The sequence below is a fragment of the Heliangelus exortis genome, chromosome 1, assembly GCF_036169615.1.
Source record: "Heliangelus exortis chromosome 1, bHelExo1.hap1, whole genome shotgun sequence".
NCBI lineage: Eukaryota > Metazoa > Chordata > Aves > Apodiformes > Trochilidae > Heliangelus > Heliangelus exortis.
In genome coordinates, this window is record NC_092422.1 from 76743809 (window position 1) to 76768916 (window position 25108).

Below are 25108 nucleotides of genomic sequence, written 5' to 3' on the forward strand. Positions count from 1 at the left end.
TTTTTTTTAAGTTTCTTGTACAGAAGTTTTTCCAGCAGTTTCCTCCAAGCATTCTCCTCCATCGATTCTTTTACATCAGACAGGCTTTGAATTCATATTGCTGTGTTTCACAGAATGTGGACATTCTTCTTCCTGTAGCTGCCTATTTTCATGAAGGGCTACTTATGTCTCTCAATAAGTTAACATCTCAGCTCTTCAGAGTTAAAGGTAATTGAGGAATACAGGAAGAAAGAAGGAGAGAGGGAAAGGGATACTCATAAAAGCATGGCTTACAGAGAGTGAGGGTCAAAAAAAAAAAATCAACTAAAGGCACTGGAGTTCACTCAGCCTATTCAAATGCCTGAAGAATCAGAATTTTCTAATGTTGCTAAAACCTCCTTCTTGGCATAAGTGCATGTGCATGTAAGCAGTGGGAAAGGCATCAAATTTTTAATTGGAGTGTGAAAAATGTTACTTAATGAAAGACAAAAATATGTCATTATAATTAGAAGTAGAAACTCAGCCTAACTTGGTTAAAGAGAAAAGGCTTCATTTGTTCACACGATACATCCTCTGGGCAGGCTCAGAGTCTTATTCTCCATACTTCAACTAACACCGTTTATTACTTCAGCTCCTCTTTAGTACTCCAGGGCTGAGTGTTCTCTACTGGAGCCAAAGTACTGTGATCAAACTAATTGTTTTTACAGACTCACAGAATGGCCAAGGCAGGAAGGCATGCCTGGAGATCACTTTTAGTCCAACACCCTGGTTCTGAGCAGGGTCAATTACAGCAGGATACTCAAGCCTGTGTCCAATTGGCTTTTGATTACATCCAAGGATGAAGGCTCAGCAACATCACTGGATGACTTGTTCTGCCTGCCTCAAAACAAAGCATTTCTTCTTATGCTTAAATTGATTCTCTTCTATTTCATTTCCTGCCCATGGCCTCTTGTTCTTTTACAAGAGAAGTCTGGATCCATTTTCTTTACTCTACCACATCATATATTCAGATACATCAGTAACATGAGGCTGAGCTTTCTCTTCTCCAGGCTGAACAGTCCTCCCTCTCCGAGGCTCTCCTAACTTTCCTGTTTCTTTCTAACTTTCCCTTTTCTCTTCCTAACTTCCCTTTACAGAGCTTTTGGCAAGAACCATAATCTGTCCACACTAATTTTTAACACAAGGCAGTTTAGCAGAATCCATAACCAAGAAGTCCCCTTTCCTAAACTCAGACACAGACATTCTGCTGAACAACTTCTAAGAACAATTTCCAGCAGGTTAAATTGGAAATATCAAAAGGAAGGAAATGGTACAGACTAGGAGCAGGATGTGAACAAAGTTCTAGAGAACACCACATACCATTTATCACATAGCCAGTGGATATTAGAATGCTGTTTTTTCCCAACACTGTAAGAGATGCCTGAATTTAGTTGGTCTGTCCTATGCCCGTTTCTGCCATGTCTGTTCCTCTGTAAATTTTTGGTTTTTTCCTGATGGAACTTGTGCTTCCTCAAATCTTGCTTGGTCACCTCTCCATCCTTACTGCTTGTGTGAAAGCAGCCTAACACAATAGAAGGTCTGCAGCTTTTCTCTCTGTATCTAAGAACACCCAGCAGAGAGAAGCTGCAAAACAGCACACCACTGAACACAACTTCAATTTTGTGCTAAAACAGCTATGGTTTCTGCAGTGCACAGAAATGCTTCATTAACATTTTAAACAGTGTCATTTGTTGCTCTAGCAACCTTTCCCGTGATGGTCTTGTCACAGTTTAACCAGGACAGGACTGTACAGCAGAGTTAGCTTACTACAGATTCATCTTAAAAAGCTTTTTCATATACTTTGTAGGCATCCGTTTCAGTTAGAAACACTAAGAAACTGTTCAATCACTTCTTTCTAATTACCTCATCTGCTAACAGTTGAACACAAAACCAGTTCATTCTTGAGTTTTTTGATAAAGTAATAGTTACTTAGCTCTTAAATGCTGTTCTAGTATCTTACACAACTTTTGTATCTACTACTGCCATAGTAGTTTGAACCTTTTCACTTTAAAAGGTTTTCACTTTTCACATCTGTACAATTACTCTGTGAATCCATTCACATAATTAAAACCTTAAACTTCTGTCTCCCAAGAGTACAGAAAATGTATCAGGTAAGGAAGCAGGTGGACTAATAAACATATCCTAGCCTAACTACAGCTAACTAAGAGGCATAGCTGTAAATTTCTTAGAGACACGGAAATAAAAAGATATAAGAGGAAGGAAAATATTAAGAGACTACATTGCAACAATGTGCTATATATGTTTGAAACAACCAAAGTGGAATTTCCTAAAAGGGAACCTACTTACAGATTCCTGCTAGCGCAGCTGGAGCAGGAGGACAGGCAGGTGTGTGATTCATTACTGAACCAGCAAAAGCCCCTGACACTGATTGAACTAAACTTGCTAAACCAGTTTAATTGACTGAGTTTTTTCCAGTACTGCCTCTCTGCTTGCTGCACAGGGCTGTACTAGATGGCCAGGAAGCAAAGCTTAGCTGTATTGCTGCTTCAGAGCAGAAGCACTCTGACAATACATTTTACTAACACTCCTATAACATGAAAGAAGAATGCTACAGACAGAGCAACAGAGATGTAAGCACCTACGGCAAATGAGGCTGCTTAATCCAGAATGGTAACAAAGGACAAATTTCTTCTGTATTATATTATACTATGGATTGGGGCAGTAGATAACACATACACCACGTGTCCTCATTGAAAGACACACACATACAGAGCAAAAGAAAAAAAATTAAGTGGCCACTGTTAACATCACAAAAATCAATGAGGTCTGGTCTGTTAGTAGCACTAAATGTTCTTTATCAGACAACTACAGCTACACGGATGTATTTTTTGTATACCTAGAAAAGCACTTGTAATTAATCACTCTACATTTTCACTGAATCATTACTTGTGACACCTTTTCTCCAGCCCAGCTTATGTGTATTTCCCTGAGAGTAGGCAGAATGCAGAAGCTTACTACTTTGAAGTGAACTTCAATACAATGATGGTGCCAGTACAAAGACAACACAAAAGTAAAATGCTGTGAGTTCAGGTCTCCTCCTACTACTGTGTATCATTCCCTAATGATGCAAACTTCCCTTTTCTCTCAAGCAGCCTAACCAGCTAATATTAATTGCTCTTAACTGAAAATAATTTCCTTGTAGCCAGTATTTAATTTTGTTGCTTGTTGCCACATCTGATGAGAGGATACTGAGCCTGGAAGCCTGGTCAATTTTTCCAGCAATGCAATCTCGTAAGAGATGGTAATTTAGCCTCTCCCTGTAAATCTTGTTTTTCCTTTACCAGTGCCTGAAAACATCAGTAGGAAACAAATACATCTATTAGCTCTCATTAGCAAATGCTGGTGATGTTGACTGTTAAAACTCAAATCACATGGGGTGTCCTTCCAGATCCATTCTTCTATGGTAGGAGGCAAGTAGCTCTTTTTAAATATGGACAGGCTCAAAGGTGTGACCCACAAAGACTGATAATATAACCAGTTTCCAAACAAAAACCTCTCTAAAATAGCTATAATGGATATATTCTCTTGCTCTTTATAGTGTTCAGTGTCATGGAGCTTCCATCTGACAGCAGGACATGGTACAGAGACTGGAGAGGCAGGTTACCAACACATTAATTCCAGGCATATGGAAGGAAGCCCTGAAGGAGTTTTTTCAACCCTGTAACTTGTACACCCAGTTTCAGCTTCATGAGAAAATAAAACCCACACAGAAGTTGTCAGCTTATGGAACAGGAAGAGAAGGGCAGCTTCTAATGGAAACATAAACTTTAAAAAAAACAAACTACTGAGGAGTCTACTCACTTAAGAGACAAAACAAATATTACCCTTTTCTAAGTATCTGAGTACTCAATAAGGAACCAATGAAAAGTTTAAAGACCCAGCACAAAGAAAGTGGGTAAATACTACAGAGCATCAATGCAAGTGTCACCAAGGTTCAGAAGGGTAAGCAACACACATTTTACTTCCTTGTAAAAAACTGTTTCAGATATAAAAGATCAGCTTTCTAGAATTGCTTAGTGAAGAAAAAAAGACTGAATTAATGAAGGTAATGAGACAATTTATTTCCTTTCTTTCTCTCTATTTTGTGAAACAAAAGCCCCTTTAAAAATAATTTCTGATACCTTAACTTGTACGTTCTGGTTTTACACCTAATGCTTATTTCTGCATACCACACATCCATTATGCATGTCTACTACATGGACACATGTATTGCTGAAAACATTTTGAAAGGGATTATATTTTCAAAAGAGCTTTTATTTTACAGTTTAATGACCTTGTCCTCCACTTAAAATTTTCCTCTGATGTCCACCAGACAGTCTGCATAGATTCTCTAGGAAATTTTCACACTGTCTGAAAGGCTGCAGAAGTTCAAATGACCCACCTTAAAACATCAGGTCTGACAATACAGAAATTGGTAAGTTTCCTACACAGCACTGCAGAGCCATTAAGGTCAATGAAATGCAATGCTCAATCCTGCAAAAATTGTAACCTCCTAGTCATTCCATCAACTTCAGTGAACTGAAATTCTTTCTCTGCAATAGTTTTTAAAGGATTAGCCCTCAGCAGTTCAACTAAGAAGGTTTCAAAGTACATACAATCTTCCCTTCTGCAGTGAAAAACGTTGGTGATACATCACAGCAAGCTAACACAAATCCTAACTTTTTCCAGGACTTCAGTTTTGCTTTAGCATTCTGTACATTTACAAATCATCAGTAACAAACCAGCTTTTGGCTTTGAATTAACCCCATTGTTATTTGTACAGTCTGCTCATGAGAACTGACCAACTGAAATTCACAACCATAAAAATTCAGGTGTTTTTGCCACAAACCATTATGAATTGACTGAAGGTCACAAAATGAAGAAGCTGTGGGGGACCAGAGGAAACCAACCAAGCATATGCCCATTTGTACATATTTAATAGTACATTTCAGGTAGTTCCATATATAAGTACCTTTTTTTTCCATTAAATCAACTATGTAAAAAAATATTCAGCTGAATTTTAAAAGCTTCATGAGACATACATGTAGTTTTTTGTGGGTGAACTTTAGATATTTTTTATACAAGATAGCTGCCATGGTAGTGCTGAAATAGAGGCATTTTCACATTTATGATTCTCTAATTCAACCTCAGAAGGAGAATAATTCAGGTCATCTTAAAAGGATTTTAAAATGAGGAATAGGTTACATTTTGTCTTTGTGCTTGATTGTAGTGAACTTGAGACATGCGACATTAGGGAAGGATAAAGAAAATACTAAGATTTGTATCTCACTTTTCTTCTATCTATAGTTATTAGGTATTCACTGGATCAGTGATTTGGAAATGACTGAATGGTATGAACCATCTCTTTAAGGTACCATGGCCATAGAGTGCAGACAACATGACAGCAAGATTCAGTAAGATGGGCAGTCTGCTCGTGTTGGTGGAATCTTGGGTGCCAGCATGATAAGAAAGCTTGGGGCAAGGGAACAAACCCCACCCCCCAGAAAAACAAACAAACAAACAAAAAAACAACAAAAAAAACCAACAAAAAACCAACAAAAAAACAACAAAAAAAACCAACAAAAAACCCACCCAACAACAACAACAAAAAAAACCAATCAACAAACAACAACAACAACAACAAAAAAAAAAAAAAAAAACCCAAAAAAAAAACCACCAAAGCAAACAAAAAAAAAAAACCAAAAAACCACTTCAAGCAAAAGCCTGATGAACGCAACTGGTAAAGGTAAACCATGATACTCCTGGCTCCAAGTAGGAAGAGAATAATTTTCAGAGAAAAGGATAAAAAGAGTTTAATTTGATTTGTGCTTTGCTTAACAAGTAAATATTGAGAGATAAATCAGACTGCCTAGGCTCACCAAAGCATATCTAAAAGGGATATTAGGGATTAGCTAAGCTGCTTATTATGAACCAGCCAAAATAACAGCAATAACTTGCAACCATAAAAAAATCATGAGAGTTATGAAAGAACATGGTTTTTAGAGGTGTTTTTTGTTGGAAAGGTTTTTCCCCTCAGGATTTTTTTATAATATTGGCTTACAGCCTCTGAGAAGGTGAATGCAAGTTCTCTGGAAAAATGAATACTGAAAAGTCTTCCAGAGGGTGCAGTAACTTCCCATAAAGTAAGAAGTGCAGAAATCAAGGTTTTGTGAAGCAGCAGATACATATACTCAACAGCTTGCACAGCCTTGAATGACTTGTGATGCATTTATTTCTCTCAATATAGCCAAGCTAAAAGAGATATTAAAAATTAAAATAAAAAACAATAAAAGCAGAAGTCATTACCACTTTCTGTAAAGATGACAGGTTTGTCTTGCTGGGTGGAAAGTACCAATGTTATTTTTAAAAATGTATGTTCTGTTGGTTTCTTCCCTTCCATCCCTCACCATTTTCTATCAGAACCATTGCCATTCAGTATCTGTCACTGAAGGAGGATTCTGAAGTCAAAGTAAATAACTCATCCTATTACAAGATGGTAGTTTGCTTGCACCTTTGTATTTTCCATGGGTAGCTGAATGACTACAGTGTCTACGTATAAACAATAATATATTTCATATGGCTGAAACAGAGCCAAAAAATGAGGATCAAGAGCCTCACATATACTCATCTCTTTCCAGCTCTAAAGAGGACAACATGTGCTGATCATAAACTGCTATAATACGCTCTGTCATGCTATAATTTTACAAACAGCACTAGTGAAATTCTAGTAGAGTAAATAATTAGGTGATGGCAGGAAATGGGGAACCCTTTTAAGGATTCTGTCTCTACCATCAGCTTCCCAAATACATCCAAAAAGATTCTAGAAGGGAACTGCAGCACTTACAGACACTGAATACAAAAATACCTCATCAGTCAAATACTTAATTAGTCAAATATGCCTTTGAATAGCAAATAGTTTGCTATTCCAGTTGATATGCACTTTATGAAAGTATGCAAGATGGTACATGAAAGCTATTAAATGGTCCACATGGTATTTCAGAAAGAAACCCATCAGTTCTGTATCATTAATCTAGAGTTAAGGCTCAAAATCAACAAAACCTGAAACAAATAATAATAATAATAATAATAATAATAATAATAATAATAATAATAATAATAATAATAATAATTTTTTTAAATCAACACCACTACACAACCCCCACTAAACAACACATGCATGCACATATATTTAGTGTTAATGAATTACAGTGTTTGATCAGCACAGGAATATTCAAAACTAAACAATATTGTTCAGTCATGAGAGCAGCAGTTAGACCAGCTACTCATTACAATCCCAAATATCTTTCTTTTCCCACATGTCCCTCTTGTTCTCATCTTCATTCTTATTTACTGTTGATGCTACTGAAGTAACACAAACTGAAAGACACCCAGTAGATTTAGCCAGGATACTGGCTGGATAATTCTAATGGAGTAGATGGAGTACTTGTAAGACTAAACTTGAATGCAAGCACATAATTCATGATTATGATTATTAAATGCTGCAGCTGAACCGCAGGCTTCCAGAATACTATTTCTCCTATACCACTTTTTTTCAAACAGACACTAAAAACATCAAAAGCAGATAATGTTTCCTTAAGTTAAGGAAATCCATCTCAGGGCTACGCAATTAAATTGCAAGAAAGGTGAAAATACCAACAAATATTCTCATGCTAGCTTCAAAGAGCAGTGGGACTGAACTACATTTCAGCTTCTAGGAGCTTGTGTTTTTGTTACTGTGATTTAAGAATTCTAATGAAATTTTGGTTCTGTCCAGAAAAGTCAGATACACAGCTGTACTATCTGTAAATCTAAAACTGTAAAGGTACCTTTTACAAGACACTCGTATGCAAATGCTGCTAAACAGCTCTACAGAGTTTACTGATACAAACCAGTCTGCTCCAACAATAAAACAATTGCCAGAAAAAGTGTAGAAACCAAGCAGATCAAAATCCACGTATTACTAACACACACACACAAACTACAGAGAAAATAAAATCACCCAGAGCTTGGAAAGTCATCCTGGAAAAAAAAAAAAGAAATTGACTTCAGGGAAGAGAAAGTATAAGGTCAGGAGACATTCTGTTTGCCTCCCGACCTTTTGAGTCTAAGTTGGAGAAATGTCATCAACCATCTACTCCTGCAATTCTATAAATCCTTATAGAAACTACTTTAAAAGGTTGTTGCCAAGACCACATTGACTTCCTTGTGTAACACACAGGTCCAAGTAATAATATATAAAGAAGTTCTTAAGAAATTGAAGCTGCTTTAAAGAACTGTGGTGTGACAGCTCCAAAAAAGTTCTATCTTGGAAAATAGCACATTTGGTCCTTGTTTCAGTCTCTGATTAGGTTTCCCTCCTTGTGGCTTAGACCCTCAGGATCGGAAAAAGAAGCACTGTTTGAGTTATAATTTGTTTTTATTTATGATTTAAACAATGTATTTTAAAAATAAATATTCTGGGGTTTTCTTAAGAATTCAAAAAACAAACCTGAGCAAAGAGAAGTAGTGAGACTCCTTAGTATATCAATTTATACTGCCTACACCAAAATAGATCAGTGAACCAATATCATCTGTATGCAGATAAGAATATTTCTTGTTTTAAAAGACATCACCAATTACATTGTACATTAAAGAATGAAAAGCAATACATTTTATTTTCCAACACTTAAAGTTTCACTTTACACACACATTACAATCAAGCCACTGCCTTTTCAGAAGGTTACTTTTTACTAATAACTTGTTGAATATAAAGTACCATTGAAGCTTCACATCACCATGTCCTCTGAATAACTGAATAACCCTCTCACTTTTGCATAGTTTTAGAAGATCCATGTGCTGCTTCCTGCACAACATCCAAGAGCTGACAGCCCCCAGCAGCAACCCTTTACTCATCATTTCCTCCCCTCCACCCACAGGCCTGGCACCAAACCATGTTCGACAAAACAAGTCACCACAGGACAGCCAACACCACACCATGACAAACATACAGAATCCATCCTGCTGACTGCAAAGAGCATGGCATCCTTCCCATTTAGCTACAAAAATCACCACTTCCCTGGGACAGGAAATGGGAAAGAGTCCCTGTCAATGCCAAGGAGTCTTGCATCACTTCCAGGCCAAACACCCAGGGCAGCTGCCTCTCTGGGAGCTCCCCCACCTTCTCTGAAGCCAGACAAACAGGTTGAGGTGTGACCTTATTTGTATTGATGCCCTGGGCATCCAGGATGGCCCAGAGTGCTGCTGCTGCTCTGTGCTGACCTCCCTTTTGAAAAGGGAACACTGCCACAGCAGAGACTATTGACTTGTACAAGACCATCTTGGTGGATCTGTATCTATGGGCAAAAGATGGGCTGGGAGAGGGAGAAAGACTTTATGAGTTTTGCTTTCACCATTTTAAGAGTAATTACAGCAGCAATAATAAATAATAACACATCAGTGATGCTATGCTTCCCCCCAAAAAAAATTTAATTGCTGTTGACAGAAAGTAAAGCTCGGAGACATTTCCACACAATGGAAATTACCTCAGTTTCTTTTACACTTTACATTCTCTTGTATGTCAGCATAAGAATAACAACTTTAATGGTCACATCAAGAACTCAGAATAAGAAACTTATTAGGTCTCATTCTCAAAATGACAAAACAGTTTGGATGCCACACATTCCTTAAAGACAAATCCATAGAAAGCATTCTAGTAAGATTTCCAACGAAAAAGCTCAGTAATTGAATAATTGCAAATTCCTGCAAAGTACGTTAAAAAGCCCCTGTAATAACTCACTGACTGATAAAGCAAGTTATCTTTTCAGGTATAGATAGAAATAACATCCCTTTCCCTTGTATGCATAGAATCTCAGAGACTTGACAGTTGCCACAGCTTTAAGTGGCTACTTAGACAAACCTGACCAGATGTCATTTAATTAATTGCAATCAGGGTACTTAGAAGAGCAGTGAAGGGGGTAAGAACCTGCAAGCCCCGAAGCAACAGCAAGTACAGTGGTATCAGAGAGCACAGTCCCAAACCAGGAGGGAAGTACAGCAGGATGTTGGTCAGTCCCCCAGCCTGATGGGGACCAAGCAGCAGCCAAAAGACCGGGGAAACAGAAAGCACTGCAGGAATCAAAGTGTTCAGAGACATGGGGAATATCCTTTTTTTCCTCCCAGGAGCCAAACTATGGTTGTAAAGGTCCCCTGAATGTGCACAGGCCCAGTCTCATAACAGTTTATAGGAAAGCACTAATAGGAATGGGTAGGGATGTGTAGGGTATATAGCAAGCACAAGGGTTTCAGCTTCATTGACGATTCCCTGCAGCCTCTGACTGCTTGTGAAGATTGAAACCAAATAAACAAAACATATAGAGAAGAAAACTAAATTACCTCACCTATGAACCAGCATGAATATTCCCGACATCCTAAACTACTTAGGATGTCACTACAATATACTACAATTTCAAAAATAACTACCACCATACTTCTTGCTCTTTTTAAAATAAATTTACATCCCCAATTCTGCTTGCAATGTTGACAAGTCCTCTGGAGTACAAACAAGCCTGAAGGTTGTCACAAGCAGCACATTCAGTTTACCAGTGTAGCATTACCCAGTGCCACACAGCATTTGGTTTGTAAATTAAACCCAGCAAAGATAGCTCTGCACCACGGTTTCCTGCTTCCTACATCTACATGTCCTATCATCAGAATCTAACTGCCTCAGATGCTGTCACTCTTTACAAACACAGTTTTACACTGCACAGCACAGCCTGACAAGGAATTTGTTAAAATAAGACCAGAAAAAAAAGATTAAAGAAAAACCCAAAATCTCTTATAGGTCTCCTAGCTGCATTTAACAAACAAACAAACAAAACAACCAATCAACAAAAAACCTCAACAAATACAGTAAATATACTACGTTATCCACATTTACCTTATTTTCCAACTATAAAAGTAAAAATTTTGGATTTCAGGTTGAACTAGAAAGATAGCAAAGCCCAACCATTCAAATGAACTACACTTCAATCACACCTGCTAACTCCTCTCACTGAACTGCATAACGTAGGAGTAAAACAGACAGTCAAGACAATACATAATTCTCCACTCATACTCCTCTTTCTCTACCTGAAAAATTGAAAGAAAACAAAACAGAAAAAAGAACAACCAGGCACACAATCCATACATTTTCTTATGATAAATTCGGCATCGCTATCTCTAGCAAAAGTAGGTATCTACAAAGGCTTACTCAGGGAAGTTAGACCTTAAAGAGGGAACAAAGTATCTTCTAATTTAGACAAACTTCTACAACAAAATCATCTACGTGACCATAGCTGCAGATTAATAGGCAGTGAAGATGGAAAGAGAAAAGAAATTTCAAATACCTCTTCCGTTACGCTTTGCATATTGCAATGCAGAGCATAAGAAGGATAGGAATCTGTGGGGTTCTGTGTCTGTAGGTATAAAAATATATAAAATTCAGAGCAGTTTTTGTGCAGTATCAAGAACAGGAAGGACCTCTGATTCAACTTCACAGGGAAAGTCCTCTGAAAAAAATAACTGCACACGTACTACATACATATCATTGCTACCTCCCCTTTCCTCTTTCTCACATCTGTCTTAAGACAACTCCTCTGCAGTGGTCTCTTAATTTGCATCTATTTCATGAAATTTAAAACTGCTTTTGCTATGGGCAACTTTTCTGTGAATACTGAACTTTCCAACTTTAAATTTGGAGACACCTCTCTTGCTTCTGAATCAGCTCACCTTCACAATGTCTCAATTTAATGCCTCTTACCGTGTTTCTGTACTATAATCAAGCAGAAAACTCACTGAAAACCAAACCTGTCTTACATAGTCAAAAACAAAGAGACCCTTCTTTTGCCTGTAGCTTTTCAGACTGGCTTCCCTTCCTTCTGTGATCTAGGGTGAAGATCTAACAAGCCAGGTCTTTCTGGATGCAGACACCATTTGTACCTCCAAGTCTACAATTCTGTCAGAGTTGTCAACAGCTGCATTTCCTAGCAGAAATGCCAATATCTTTAAGGTCTTTTCCAGATCACAACCTCTTATTCCCTTGAAATAAATATTTTTTTTATTTTCTTAAGTTACACTTTGTATTAGTGTCATTTCATAATCATTCTAACATATTGCATTTCCCTGTTTTTTCCATTTCTGATTTTTACATCTTTTCTTCCAAACTTTTCTCTTCAAACAGCACTTCCAGAATCTACGTACACATGCCAACCAAGATCACTAAGGCCTCTATACTGTGTTAATTCAGTGGTCTCATTTCAACTCAAAGCCAAACATTCAATTTTTGCAAAACCCAGTAGTTTATTAGGAATGTTGCAATGAATCTGTTCAAAAGGAAATGAAATCACAGGATGGAAAAGCTATTTGCCATAAGAAATCATTCCCTCTGATTGAAAGTAGAATGCAAAGTACCTCAAGAATTTCACTAGTGATTTTTACCTCTCAATGAACTTCTCAAGTAAGTACTCTTACTAACAATTCTGATAGGCAATGGGAATTTGGAGTTACATTCCCTCCACCACTCATCTATAGCACCCCTTTCTGCCTGCCTCTCAATTGCCTTGCTGACACAAGAGAACAGCAATGCAGCACAGATTGACTGCTGGTGAGCTCAACTCTGCATACACTTGTTAAAAACATTTCCATTACTGAAAGAGAAAGTTTACTTATAACCCTAGTGGACAGAATGATTATGCTCAATGAGCTTTTTAATGGGATTACTTTATGTTTGACTATAGCTCTCCAGATACAAGGAGATTTACACAAGAAAAAATGAAGAAAAATAAACATTTTCACTCAAGATATTCACAAACTAACTATACTTCTAGGAAGTTTGTATCTTTCACGCCACATCACTTACTTTAGAGAGGAAATGATTGACTAAGAAAAACATACTTGACTTCATGTTCAAGCTGAGAATGAGGAAGAATTTAATGTGGTAGTTCTTTAGAAAACAGCCCTGGATACTGATTAAAAAAAAAAGAAAAAAAAAAGAAAAAGTGGGAGAGTAGAGCAAAAAGCATATTTTTATGAGAGCACAAAATCCAAAACATTTACTACTCTTTTAGAACTTTCTATTGAGATTAAGCTATTTATTTAAGCTATTTATTTTTCAATCATGTAACAGGATGTCACAGTTTAAAGTAATTTTGGAAATAAGAGGCCTTGAAAATTAGGTACTAAGGGGAGAACTTCCAAACTTTCATACTTAATACTTCATACTATATTTTCATAACATTATTCATAGGCTATTTTTATTTAGGACACGAAATCAAATGCCTCCCAAAACCAGATTTCAAACATCAATAAGCTTTGAGGAACTCTGCTTTTGTCCCACAGAACTTCACAGTTCAGAGTCCAAGCAGAAAAATAACATCAATACACAGTGACTCCCAAAGTATTTTCTTCCTCCTACTCCACGATGTGAATTTTCAGAGGATAACTGGAAGCAGGGTATCCATTTTCCATTTCCACTCCCTTTCATCTCCTTGATCCTCTTACTTCATCCTAATCATTGCTGCCTGACAGACACAGAGCTGTTCTTTCTTCTTGGCAATGACAACAAGGATTAGGATGAGAGTATGTCTTTACCCACAGAAACACCTGAGGCTCCCATGTTCCCATTTGTCACTGAATCACTTCCCCATATTACTGCAATGTATGCAACATTAAATAAATTGAAATATCTTCATTATGTGCATATGTCTAAACACCAAGAGGCTCACACAGCTAGAAAAAAAAAAAAGTGGAAAAAAAAAAAAAAAAAAGAGGGGAAAAAAAGAAGAAAAAAAAAGACACATGCATTTGGAAAGGAAAAAGTTCCAAAGATCCTCTGGTGCTGTAGTAAGAGATTAACATAAAATTTATTTGTGTAATTTATTATAGTTCTTGCTCTCTTTTCCACAGCGGAGAGCCAAGGTTGTGGAGGTTTATGGAAATTAACAGCTTAGGTCTTCACTGACAAATGAAGGAGGCCCAGAGGCACTAACAGCCAGTCTCATACGTTCAGGCATAAGCACACAGACACAGATGCCCGGTAAAAATGATACATATTTATGAAACTTTGAATGGCTTTTCTAAAGCCAGTATTTCTGCAAGTTATTCAGTAAATTTCATGAAATATAAAGTAATGATTTTTTTTTTTTCAGTCTTTATAGGCAACTGTTTTGAAAAATCCAAAAAAAGCACTTTGTTCCCAGAGTCAAACATAATTACTTGAATGGTAGAGAAATGTAGGGGTAGCTACTTTTATTTTGAGGACATCAAAACTACATTGTCTTAGCAAAGTAAGTCGGAATAAAACATTGTATTGCAATATAATTATGGGTGTGGATATAAGAAGTATGATGATATAAAGACTGATATTTAGCTTAAACAGCACAGTACACAAAACATATACGTACAACACGAGAACAGTTCCACTTTGTACTCACTCTTACAAAGTTGTCAGGGAACAAACCTCTTCTGCCTTTGAGCTGTCCTTCCCACCAGCCTCCATCATCTTTCTTGATATTGGTGATTATGTCACCTACAGTGATCGTCAGCTCATCATCGTGTTGAGCTTTGTAGTCAAACTCCACTACAGCCTCCACTAAAAGAGAAACACACATATGCATAATTATTGACTACATTTAAGTTTCCGTGCCTCTTAAAGGAATAAGAAAACAGCAATCCAATTAGACAGTCTCAGTGGAAGTTATAAATTCAGCTTGATGAGGAAAGCACATCAAATAGGCAACATGTAATCATAGCATTTTGTGGCTAACTGCTACAAGAGAAGTCACAGGAAAAAAATAAGCTCACAGGAATGCCCGTTGTGGTTAAGGCAACAAATGGCATGCATTTTTCTTTACTGTTTACAGGAAATTAATTTGTGATGCTTCAGCAGTATCTTTCTCTGGCAGCATTACAAAGTTTATTTTTATTTATTGGACAATATTTTAGCTTTTGTTTGCAGGACTTCTAAAGCACTTCATTTCTGGTAAGGCTCTCAAATCCATAAGCACCCCAAGCCACTGCAGTTTCTCTGCTAAATACATCACTATTAACCTCAAAAGTATTTAACAAAATTTTTTTGCATCATGCTGAGTTTCACGGTTGTTTATACAGAAATGCAGAGCTTTGTTGCATGAACATGCTCTTGCAGGGTTTCACCAAAGCAAGGAAAATATGCTTTTTCTTGTGCTTATGCATCAGAAAATCTGAAGATTAAATACTCCTACTGCTCTGAACGTCTGCTATCAAACAGAGACGTGCTGTGAGCTTGCTATCATTATATGGTTGTGTCTTTGTCTTTTCCTGGGAGGATTCTGCAGCTCTTGAAACCATACACACAACAAAGTCTCTGCAGAGAATTAAGTAAGTCAAGAAAAAAATCCTTTGGAGAATGAAAAATAATAGACCTAGGGAATTCAAATAGGTCAGCAATAGTTACATTTGGTGGCTTGTCAGATATCTACTAGGAGGATCCAGATTGGCAAGTCAAGGATAGCCAAAATTATAAAGCCTTACTCATGTTCTCTTCAATGGAAAACCATGCCCCAGGATGTTCTAACAAACACTTCAACCAATGAAACAGCAAAATGAGAACCAGTAACTGGCACGTGCTTTCTGCACTAATGACCGTGCTATGTAAACTGCAAAATGTGGCCAAGAAACAGGCAGTACAGTTCACAAGGCAAAGCTAACCATTGCACCACAGGCAGTAAAAAGATTCTGCCTAAATAACAAAAGTCCTGAGGTCTAAACTGAATTAAGATGAGAGGAAAGCAGAATTATTCCTTTCTACCCCCAAAATGTTACACAGACACAATGCTGAATATATTTCTCCTTTCCCCAGAGCCTGCAAGTCATAGCTAAAAAAGTGTTTTGAGCTTCAGAGACTTCCCAGACACAAGGCTACAGCTGATAATACGAATCTGCTGCTCCTTCTGTGAAGCCCAAGACCATTATAAAATCAGCTCACAAGAGACCCGCTAAACTACCAAATGCACAGCAAAAGAGAAAGGGTGGTACCACGCATTACAAGCTGACACACAAAGAGAACTTGAAAAACTTAACACTGAACTGAAAAATCAGAGTAATTAAAGCTGGGAGGGACCTCAGGTTCAGCTTCCTGTTCAAAGTGGGACCACAGGTATTGTAAGACTATTAGGACCTCCTGTTTTCTCCAAGCCAGACAACTGGAGTCCCTCCTACCCTCAGGTCCCCTCCCCTCTTTAGGATATCAACTGTTCCACTGAATTTTGAATCAGCCACAGACTTGGGAAGAGTCTACTCCACTGCCTTCTCCAGTTCCTGTTAAAAACATTAAACAGAACAGGTCCCAGGACAGCCCCTGGTGGTATTCCATTTATTATCACTTTGCAAGTAGATTACAACTCATTAACTGCTACCCAAATCACACAACCATTTGAGGTTGGAAGGCATCTCTGTAGACCAAATTCCCTTATTCAAAACAGAGACAACTACAGTGCAGGTTGCTTAGGGCCTTATGCAACCAAGTTTTGAATAACTCTATGGATGGAAATGCCAGTGTTCAGTCACCCTTAAGGTTAAAAATGTTTTCTTATGCTTACATTTAGTTTCTTGTATTTTAATTCATGCCCATTGCCTTTCCTTCTTTTACTGTCTACTGCCAAGAGGAATCTGGCTCCACTTTCTTTCCTCCACTACATAATGTATTCATTGATTACACCATACTGGGCCATCTCTCCTCCAGGTTCAAGTCCCATCTTAGATTCTCCTCAAATGTCTGCTGCTCCAGTCCCACAGCCACCTTCATCACTGGTCTTGCTCCAGCATCTCCATCGCTCTCTTGTATGGGGGAACCCAGAACCAAACAAAACACTCCAGGTATGCCTCAGCAGAAGAAAGGGGAAGGATCACCTCTCTCTACCTGCTGGCAATGCTCTGCCTAACGTATTCCAAGAAGCTGTGTGCCACAAGCACACATTGCTGCTTTGTAGTCTACTTTATGTCTACCAACATACCCAGGGGCCCTCTCATCAAAGCTGCCTTCCAGACACTCAGTCCCAGATTGTACAGTGCCTGGGGCTGTTTCCCTCCAAGTGCAGGACTTGGCACATCCCTTCGCTCATGTCAGCCCACTTCTCCAGCCTGCTGAGGCCTCTGAATGGCAACACAACCCTCTGGTGTGTCAGACTCTTCCAGTTTTGCATCTTCTTCAAGCTTGCTGGGAGTGCACTTTGCCCTTTCATCCAGGTCCATTAATGGAGATCCTGAGCACAACTGGACCTATTATCCACATCTGTGGCACACAGCCAGTGACAAGCCTTCAGATGAAGCTCATGCTGCTGATCACAATGCTCTGAACCTGGCACTTCAGGCAGACCTTATTCCACTTAGTTGTCCATTTACTTGGTTTGAACTTCATCAGTTTGTCAACAAGGATGATACAGGAGACAGTATCAAAAGCTTTGCTAAATTCAACATAAGCAATGACCTCTGCCCTCCCCTCCTCCACCATAACAGTTTATCTTATGTCTGACCAATCTGTTAGCCTTTTGTGATAACTTCCTCTTTTTAAAATACATGCTGACTACTCCCAACAAGCTTCTTGTCCTTCCTATGTCTGGAAACGGCTTTCAGGATTATTTGCTCCATCGTCTTCCAAGGGGTCAGCATGAGGCTGACCAATTGAGTTCTCAGCAAAAAGGAAGCTTCTTATTCTTCCCAAAGACAGGTTTTACATATATTTTCTTACAGTCTGAGGAACTCTTCCAGCCTGAGTGTCAATCCCATTGCTCTTTCAACGACTACTAAGAGCAGCCTCCCTAAATCGGTTCCCTCAGCACATACCCCACCAGGGCCATGGCTTTGCACATGTCCAGTTTGTTTAAATATTCCCTGACTTGATTCTCTTCCACTGAGGGTAGGTCTACCTTGCCCTTAACTTTCCCACTGGTTTCAGGGGGCTGGGATTGCTAAAGGCCAATATTGCTTTTAACGACAGAAGTGAGTAAGGCACCAAGTAGCTCTGTAACAAGGTTCTCATTCCCATTCAGCAGCAGTCCCTCTCCTTTCCTAGGTCTTCCTCTAACTGCTCATGTACCCATAGAAGCCTTTCTTGTTGTCTTTCAGATCTGTAACAGTTCTGGCAGGGATAGAGTTAATTTTCTTCATAAGAGCTTGCATAGTGCTTTGGATTTGTGACCAAACCAGTGCTGATAACACCCAGATGTTTTAACTATCGCTGAGCAGTGCTTACACAGCCTCAAGGTCTTCTCTGTCTTTCATGCTGCCGGGACAGTGAGCAGGCTGGGGCTGGACAAGAAGTTGGGATGGGACACAGCTGGGACCACTGACCTCAGCTGATCAAAGGGATATTTTATACCATATGACAGAGTGTTCAGCAATAAATCCAGGGTGAAGAAGGAGGAAAGGGGACACTGGGATGTATGGAATTTGTCTCCCCAAATCACCATTTTGTTTGATGAAACCCTGGAGATGACTAAATATCTTTCTGCTGATAGAGAGTAGAGAATGAATTCCTTATTTTGCTTTGCTTGCAGGAGCAGCATTTGCTTTATCTATTAAACTGCCTTTATCTCAACCCAAGGGTTTCCTTGCTTTTACCCTTTCAATTTGCTTCTCCATCCCTCTGTGGGGGAGTAAGGGAGAGCAGCTGTGTGGGGATAAACTGCACACTGGAATTAACCCACAACATCCTTCACCACATTCAGCTTCAGGTGGACTTTGGCTTTCCTAACTTCATCCCTGCACACACAGACATTACCTCTGCCTTCACATTTCAGGTCACTTCTTTCTGCTTTCACCTTCAGTACTTCTTTTTACCTTTGATTTTTGTCAGGATGGACTTGTTCATCCATGAAGGCGTCCTACCACCCCTGCTTGTTTTCCTGCTTGTCAGGATGGATGACTATTGAGCTTGGAGGATGTGATCCCTGAAAACCAACCAGCTCAGCTGTAGCTCTCTTTTGTCCACAACTGTCTTCAGTGAGACTCTTCCAAGCAGATCCCTGAATAGGCCACAGTATTGCCTCTTCAAGGTCCAAGGTTGCAATCCTGCTTTCTGCTTTTTCCCATCCTCCTCTCCAAATCCTGTACTTTACCATTTCATGGTCAGTGCAGCCAAGGCTGCCCTCAGCCACCAGATCCCCATAGAGTTCTTCCTCATTTGTAAGTATAAGATCTAGTAAGCAACACATCCAGCTACTTCCTGGACTGCTAAAACCCAGGGCACAAGCAAACTTCTCTATACCTCCAGTTGACATCAGCATAGTTCAAATTCTCCACAAGAGCAAGGTCATCATGAGCCTTATTCCATTTGTCTGAGGACAATCTCATCAACTACTTCATCCTCATTAGAGACACCCATCTGAACATCATCCACATTGGTCTGCCCTCTAGCCCTAACTTGACAAACTCTCAAATGGTTCACCATCTGTCCCACAGCTGAGCACTACAGATTTCAGCTGCCCTGCTGCATGAAGATTAACTCCCCTTCCTTGCCTTCCTAGCCTGTCCTTCACAAAGAACCTGCATTCCATAGTGCAGCACTCTTGTCCTGTGAGCTATCACATCATATTTTCATGATTCAAATGATATCATAACTCTGCAACTGCATTATTCTTCTCTGAACCCCACACCATACGCATGAGAACACAGATATTTCTGAGAATCAAGCTACCATGCTGATTTCCCAGAAAGAGCACAAGAATTTTTCCCATAATTTTGGAAGGCACTTCCTTGTTTATATGGATATGCTTGGAAATCACCCCTTTCAGTTTTTTTGTTTGGTTGGTTGGTTTTTTGTGGATTACAAGGTTCTTACTGTTTGCATAGCCCTACATCTTTTGTTTGCCAACTTGATAATTGATTATCCTCCCCTTCTCCCACCATTACTATTTTAAAGCTCTCCTCAACTGGTGGGTCAGCCTGTTAGCAAAGATGTCTTAGCCCCACATTGTCAGGTGGATCCCATCTTTTCCAAGCAATCCTCAAAGAGGGTCCACGATCCCAAAACTAAAACTCTGTTGCTGACACCAGCTGTTCAACCAATTGTCATCTGAAGGATCTGTCCACTCTTCCTCATATGCTTTCCTCCCAGTGAAAGGATCAAGGAGAAAGAAACACTCAGGCTCCTGTGCCCTTTACTATTGCCCATGAGCCACACAGCTACAACTGATACTTTTCAGATCACTCCTGGCAGTGTCATTGAACCCTATATGGAAGAACAAGAGAGGGCAGTAGTCTGAGGGCCAGAAAAGCCTTGGCAGTCTGCCCACAAAGTTCCAGATCTAGGCCCATGGCAAACAACAAGCCTCCCTAGATGACAGGTCAGGTGAACTGCTGGGAGTCTCTGTAAGGCACTGGGAATTTCCCTACTCTTGTCACTTCCTCTGGGTGCTTCTGCAGGGCTCAGATTTAGACAGCTTTGGTGTTTCACTGGATGGAGCACCCAGATCCTCACCATCTACAAAAACAGTGAATCTGTTCTGTAATTGCAGATCTTGAGGTGGAGCAGGAGCCTTCCTCCTGGGGTTTGAAGTTAAAAACTTAAGATTTCCACACTTGCCATTCTAGAGGTCTTGAATTCCACTCAAAGAGACACAAACTCTGCCTGCTCTTCCCTCAGGAAAGCTTGAGGGTTGAGCTCTAAGCCTTAGGAACTTGGAGAGGATCTGGAAGGCCCAGCCCTTTGAGGTTAACCATACAACCAATTTTTAAACCCAACTTCTTGGTCTGCAGCATACCATCACAAGTATTCAGCCATTCTACATTACCTTTGGAAAAGTTTCTGGAACCCTTCTGGGCCAACTACTACAAAAACCACAGAATCTGTTGCATTTAACTATCCATTCCAGTTAGAGAAAATAAAAATAATGAGAAAATAAAAATAAGAAAATATGTTTCTAAAATATAACATTCCTATTAATATTATCCACATACATATACTTTGCCCCAGGGAAACCAGTGAAGTTGGTTCAGAAGTTTTTTACACAATAGGTCCCCAAAGACTGGATCCAGGTAGTGACACCAAGTTACACACCCTAACTGAGGTCTCACACCAATGAAAATATTTATCTCCACAGAACACAGCAACACTCAGTCTTAAAAAAGCAAAATTCAGACTATTTAGCAGGGTATTTCCAATTTGGTTGAGCCACAGGAAACACCTTTTGAAAGCAAGGCCATGTATCCTTCATTTTTAAGCAGCCTACCAGAGGGCACTTGCTCTCAGGACTCACTGTTTATTCACTGCTTTTTGTACGTGCCAAGTTATTTTTCCTCCCCATTGAGGAAGCTGTTAAATCCTATCCTCATTTTGCTGTGGATGCAGTTACAAACTGCTTTGCTCTCAGTTACCCCTAAGCAACCAGGAGGTGATTAGAGAGCTATAAGGGGGAGATGGCAATGGGGCCTGGATTCAGGTTTGCTCAAGCTACTGATTCTTATTCCTCAACATTCAGATTGCAGCAAAACATACTGAAGGAAGGCAAACATCTCTCCCACTCTCCAAGTACCATATTTTAAAAGAGTACCAGTACCTGTTGCTGTGGCTGCAGTTTTCCCTTAAGGAGGCTCTAAAACTGACATAATTTTTGACAATTTAATTTTCTTCTTAGCTATGGTCTCTCAGGAGGAAAGACCAAAAGGTATGATAGGGCTGTTCAGCTGACTCTACAACTGCTTGGGTAGGCTGGAGGCACTGAAGTTATCTTCCTGAAGTTTGTCTCCCTCATATAAAGACAGCTGCTGCTGTTTTAACCACTTCTTTTTTTAATTGGAAGTTTGATTAAACAAAAAAAAAAAACCCACCCTCTACTGTGGAAGCTCTTTGTCTATAAAAGTATCCACTTCTTAAAAAACACATAAATATTTTTAAAAGCTGTCTCCTCTCAGAGAATTTTATTACTGTAACATAAGTGTGTGTAAGCTGTTGGAGACATACCAGTCACCAAAAATGGACCACACAATCAAGATGTTTATAAACTCTTCAAAGGAAACCAAGAGCAGTTTGAAAAGAGGAATTAGAGCACACCTAACAAATGTGCAGATTGTGACAAACTGACAGGAAGGTACTTCTGAGATAACTACAAATTCTAATTTATCACACTACTGAAACTTGCAGAGTGTATATCAGGCTAAAAGTGCTTTATAATTTATAGGTCCATGCAGTTGCAGTTTTTAAATCAAGATCATTTTCTGAAGCATGCTAAACCATGCCACCTCCTTAAAACATGTTTTGAAAAATTCATTCTGCCAGTTAAACCTATCTTTTTTGTTTCTTTTGGGGTGCAATTTTATCTCCATGGAAGCTGGACTGACACTGAAAACAACACTAACTTGCCAAGAAAAAAGCAGATCTGAGTTTTGGCTCCATGTGTACAAGTACAATATACCTTATTCCTAAAATGCTGTGCTAGATTCCTCCTCAAGAACTGGACTGAAACAGTGTCACAGCTTGCACAGTGATTCAAGATGTGAGAAAACACTCCATGGACAGTAAGCTCAAACTAATTTTATTTGTTAACCAACAAAGGCTGGTCTTATGCCCAGCTCTGCCAAGGTAAACAGCTTGCTATATTAACAGCCAAAACCCAAATCCCTTTTAAGCCAAAAGCAAAAAAAAAAAAAAAAAAACCTGCAAAATTGAGGCTGACAGATCAGTCTTCTCTTTCTGGTGCCCCCTATAATGCCTGGAAGTCAAGCCTCCCCCAGCTTTCAAACTCTAACTATTAGACCCTTTCCATTGAAAGAAAGCATTTTTCATTATAGGAATGAAATTTAGTATCAAAACCTATTGTAGTTTTTTTTTTATTTAAAAGGGCAATGTTCATTCCCATGCCAACACAATCAGCTATTCCTAGCCTTATATTACAGTCAATCCAAACAGCAACATAAAAACTCATGAAACAGAATCAAAGCTGGTTATTACCAACGCTGCTGGAGACTGGCAGAGTACTACTCATTACTGAAATGTCAGGGACAAAGATTTTTTTTTTTTATTTAGTGCTTAGTGGTTTGGGGTTAAAATACAAAATTTGAAATGTTAATGCTATGAACCAGTAACTGAAATGTAACCTCTCAGCTACATTTAAAATAAGCATATCTAGGAAAAAAAAAAAATTATTAAAAGTGCAGCTATTCCTACCTTTCATTCCCCAGGTGAGTCTTATGTGCACATATGAAATTATTTCTTTGATAATTACAATTTTCTTATTGATTAGTTTGTTTCCTTGCCACATTTTAAATTAGGAGTAAAAATCTAATCTCTTAAAACTGATCTGGTCAGAATATGCATTTAATAATGCCATCAATATTTGAAGACAGAAGTGTCTCGGTATAAGCTATTTTCAATTACTGTATATTATCTTTCCAAAGAAGAAATGAAACAAGAAACAAAACTGAGATTTGCTACCACGTAACAAAAACTACATTATTAAATCCATTTCTACTGACATCTGAAGTGTGTAGGCACAATGGAAATGTTATTAGTCTCTGGCACTATTCCACCCAAGTAACAGCATCCATATGGCAACACCACCTTCTGCAGCAGCATGGTTTCACACACAAATGCAGACCTTAAAGCTACTGTATACAATTAGACATAGCAGTCACAGAGTTAAGAGCTTCTCTTCTCTAAGTTCTATGTTTTCACTTTTGCTAGTGGCTCATCTTCACGTGAATGACAAGCACACACATTTTACTTGCCTGCTGAAAAGAGAAACAGAACTGAAAGTAGACAAATTATCTGCAATTCTACACTAAAGCTTAAATTTATGTTCAAATTACATTTCCTCAGAAAAGAATACTGAAGAGCTTTTCTCTTCTGCATAAAGAGAACTATTCAGAAGTAAGAAAGATTAACAGAATCAACAGGCATCACACAACAATCCCAGCTTATGCCACGCTCTGCATTCACCACTACAGGGTGACTACGGTAGGCTTTGCATTCTATAGTAAATTGATCAAATATCAAAATGTATTAATTGAGAAGTTGGAATGTGTTGCCTTTCTGTTATGCCACATTTTTCTTGCAGAACAGTTACAAAAATACATTTGGTAGCAAATACTCGTTTATCAATATTTTCATTATAAGTATATTTTATGACAGGTTAACAATCTGGCCACTGCATTCCATCTGCCTCAACACTAGCTACACATGGTCTTATTTCAAATATGCTGTTCTGTTTGAGAGATGTAGGTACAAGCTGGGGAACATACTATACTTGTAGTGCCTACGGGCATACTTTAAAAAAAAATTAATCATTACTTTTACCATACAACCATGTACCATATAACTAAGAATCTGCTATCAAACTCTTAGTAAAACAACAGGAGCCACCAGGAAGAAAAAAAAAAAAATCAGTACCTTTTATTAGACCAAATGAATTGAAAAAAAAAAAACCCAAAATCAAAAATCAAACTACATTACATTCAACAATGTTTGTTTCCAAACACAGACCTGGAGGGCCAGAAGGCTGAAGACCAAGCATTATCTACAAGGCTGTTGTTTTCTGGACTCTACAAACATTGACAGGCCAATCGCATGTGGGATACTGTGGTACAAATATATTTGAGGTAAGAGGAGGAAGACAGATTCATACAAGGTCTGGCAGGATTTAATGCAGATGGCACAGCACTGAGGAAAGGGGACTGCACTGATGTAACTACTGAATGCCCATCTGGGGCTCCAGAAGTCTTCCCTACCCGAAGCCATCACGGCTATTTCAGGCATCATGCGGTAACTTCTCTGTGATGATTACACCTAATTGCTTGTTAGCATCTGGGAATGATGAAAAGCTCAGATGGGGCTCTTCTACCAGAGAATAAAATAATCTGAATTTTGTAAAATCAATTCTCTCAAGGTCATTACACTTTATAATTGATGAAGGAGTTTCTGAACAGTGTTCTGAGGCATCTCTACCAAAATGGAAATGCCCATTTCCACGTTCTACCTCTGAAATGCATATAAAAAACAAGTCATAATAATCCACTAAACTTAAAAGTTTTCATGTAGATTTCAACTGGGATTTCTAAGAAAGCTTGAGCTCTTAGGTTTGTACCACATCTGTGGCAGAAAAAA

General features: G+C 38.7%; 1 protein-coding gene across 7 annotated transcripts in view; it reads right to left on the reverse strand.

The window, feature by feature from the left end:
* SH3KBP1 (SH3 domain containing kinase binding protein 1) overlaps window positions 1–25108 on the reverse strand; it is a 221591-nt gene that overhangs the window by 180571 nt on the left and 15912 nt on the right. For 4 of the 7 annotated variants that reach the window (XM_071749486.1, XM_071749433.1, XM_071749451.1 and 1 more), the window contains exon 2: window positions 14492–14623. In XM_071749486.1, the coding sequence (XP_071605587.1) occupies window positions 14492–14533 (42 nt within the window). In that variant the 5' untranslated portion in view covers window positions 14534–14623. Of the gene's footprint in view, window positions 1–11381; window positions 11503–14465; window positions 14624–25108 lie in introns of those variants that run through there. The other 3 variants (XM_071749422.1, XM_071749412.1, XM_071749460.1) reach the window with 2 other exon arrangements.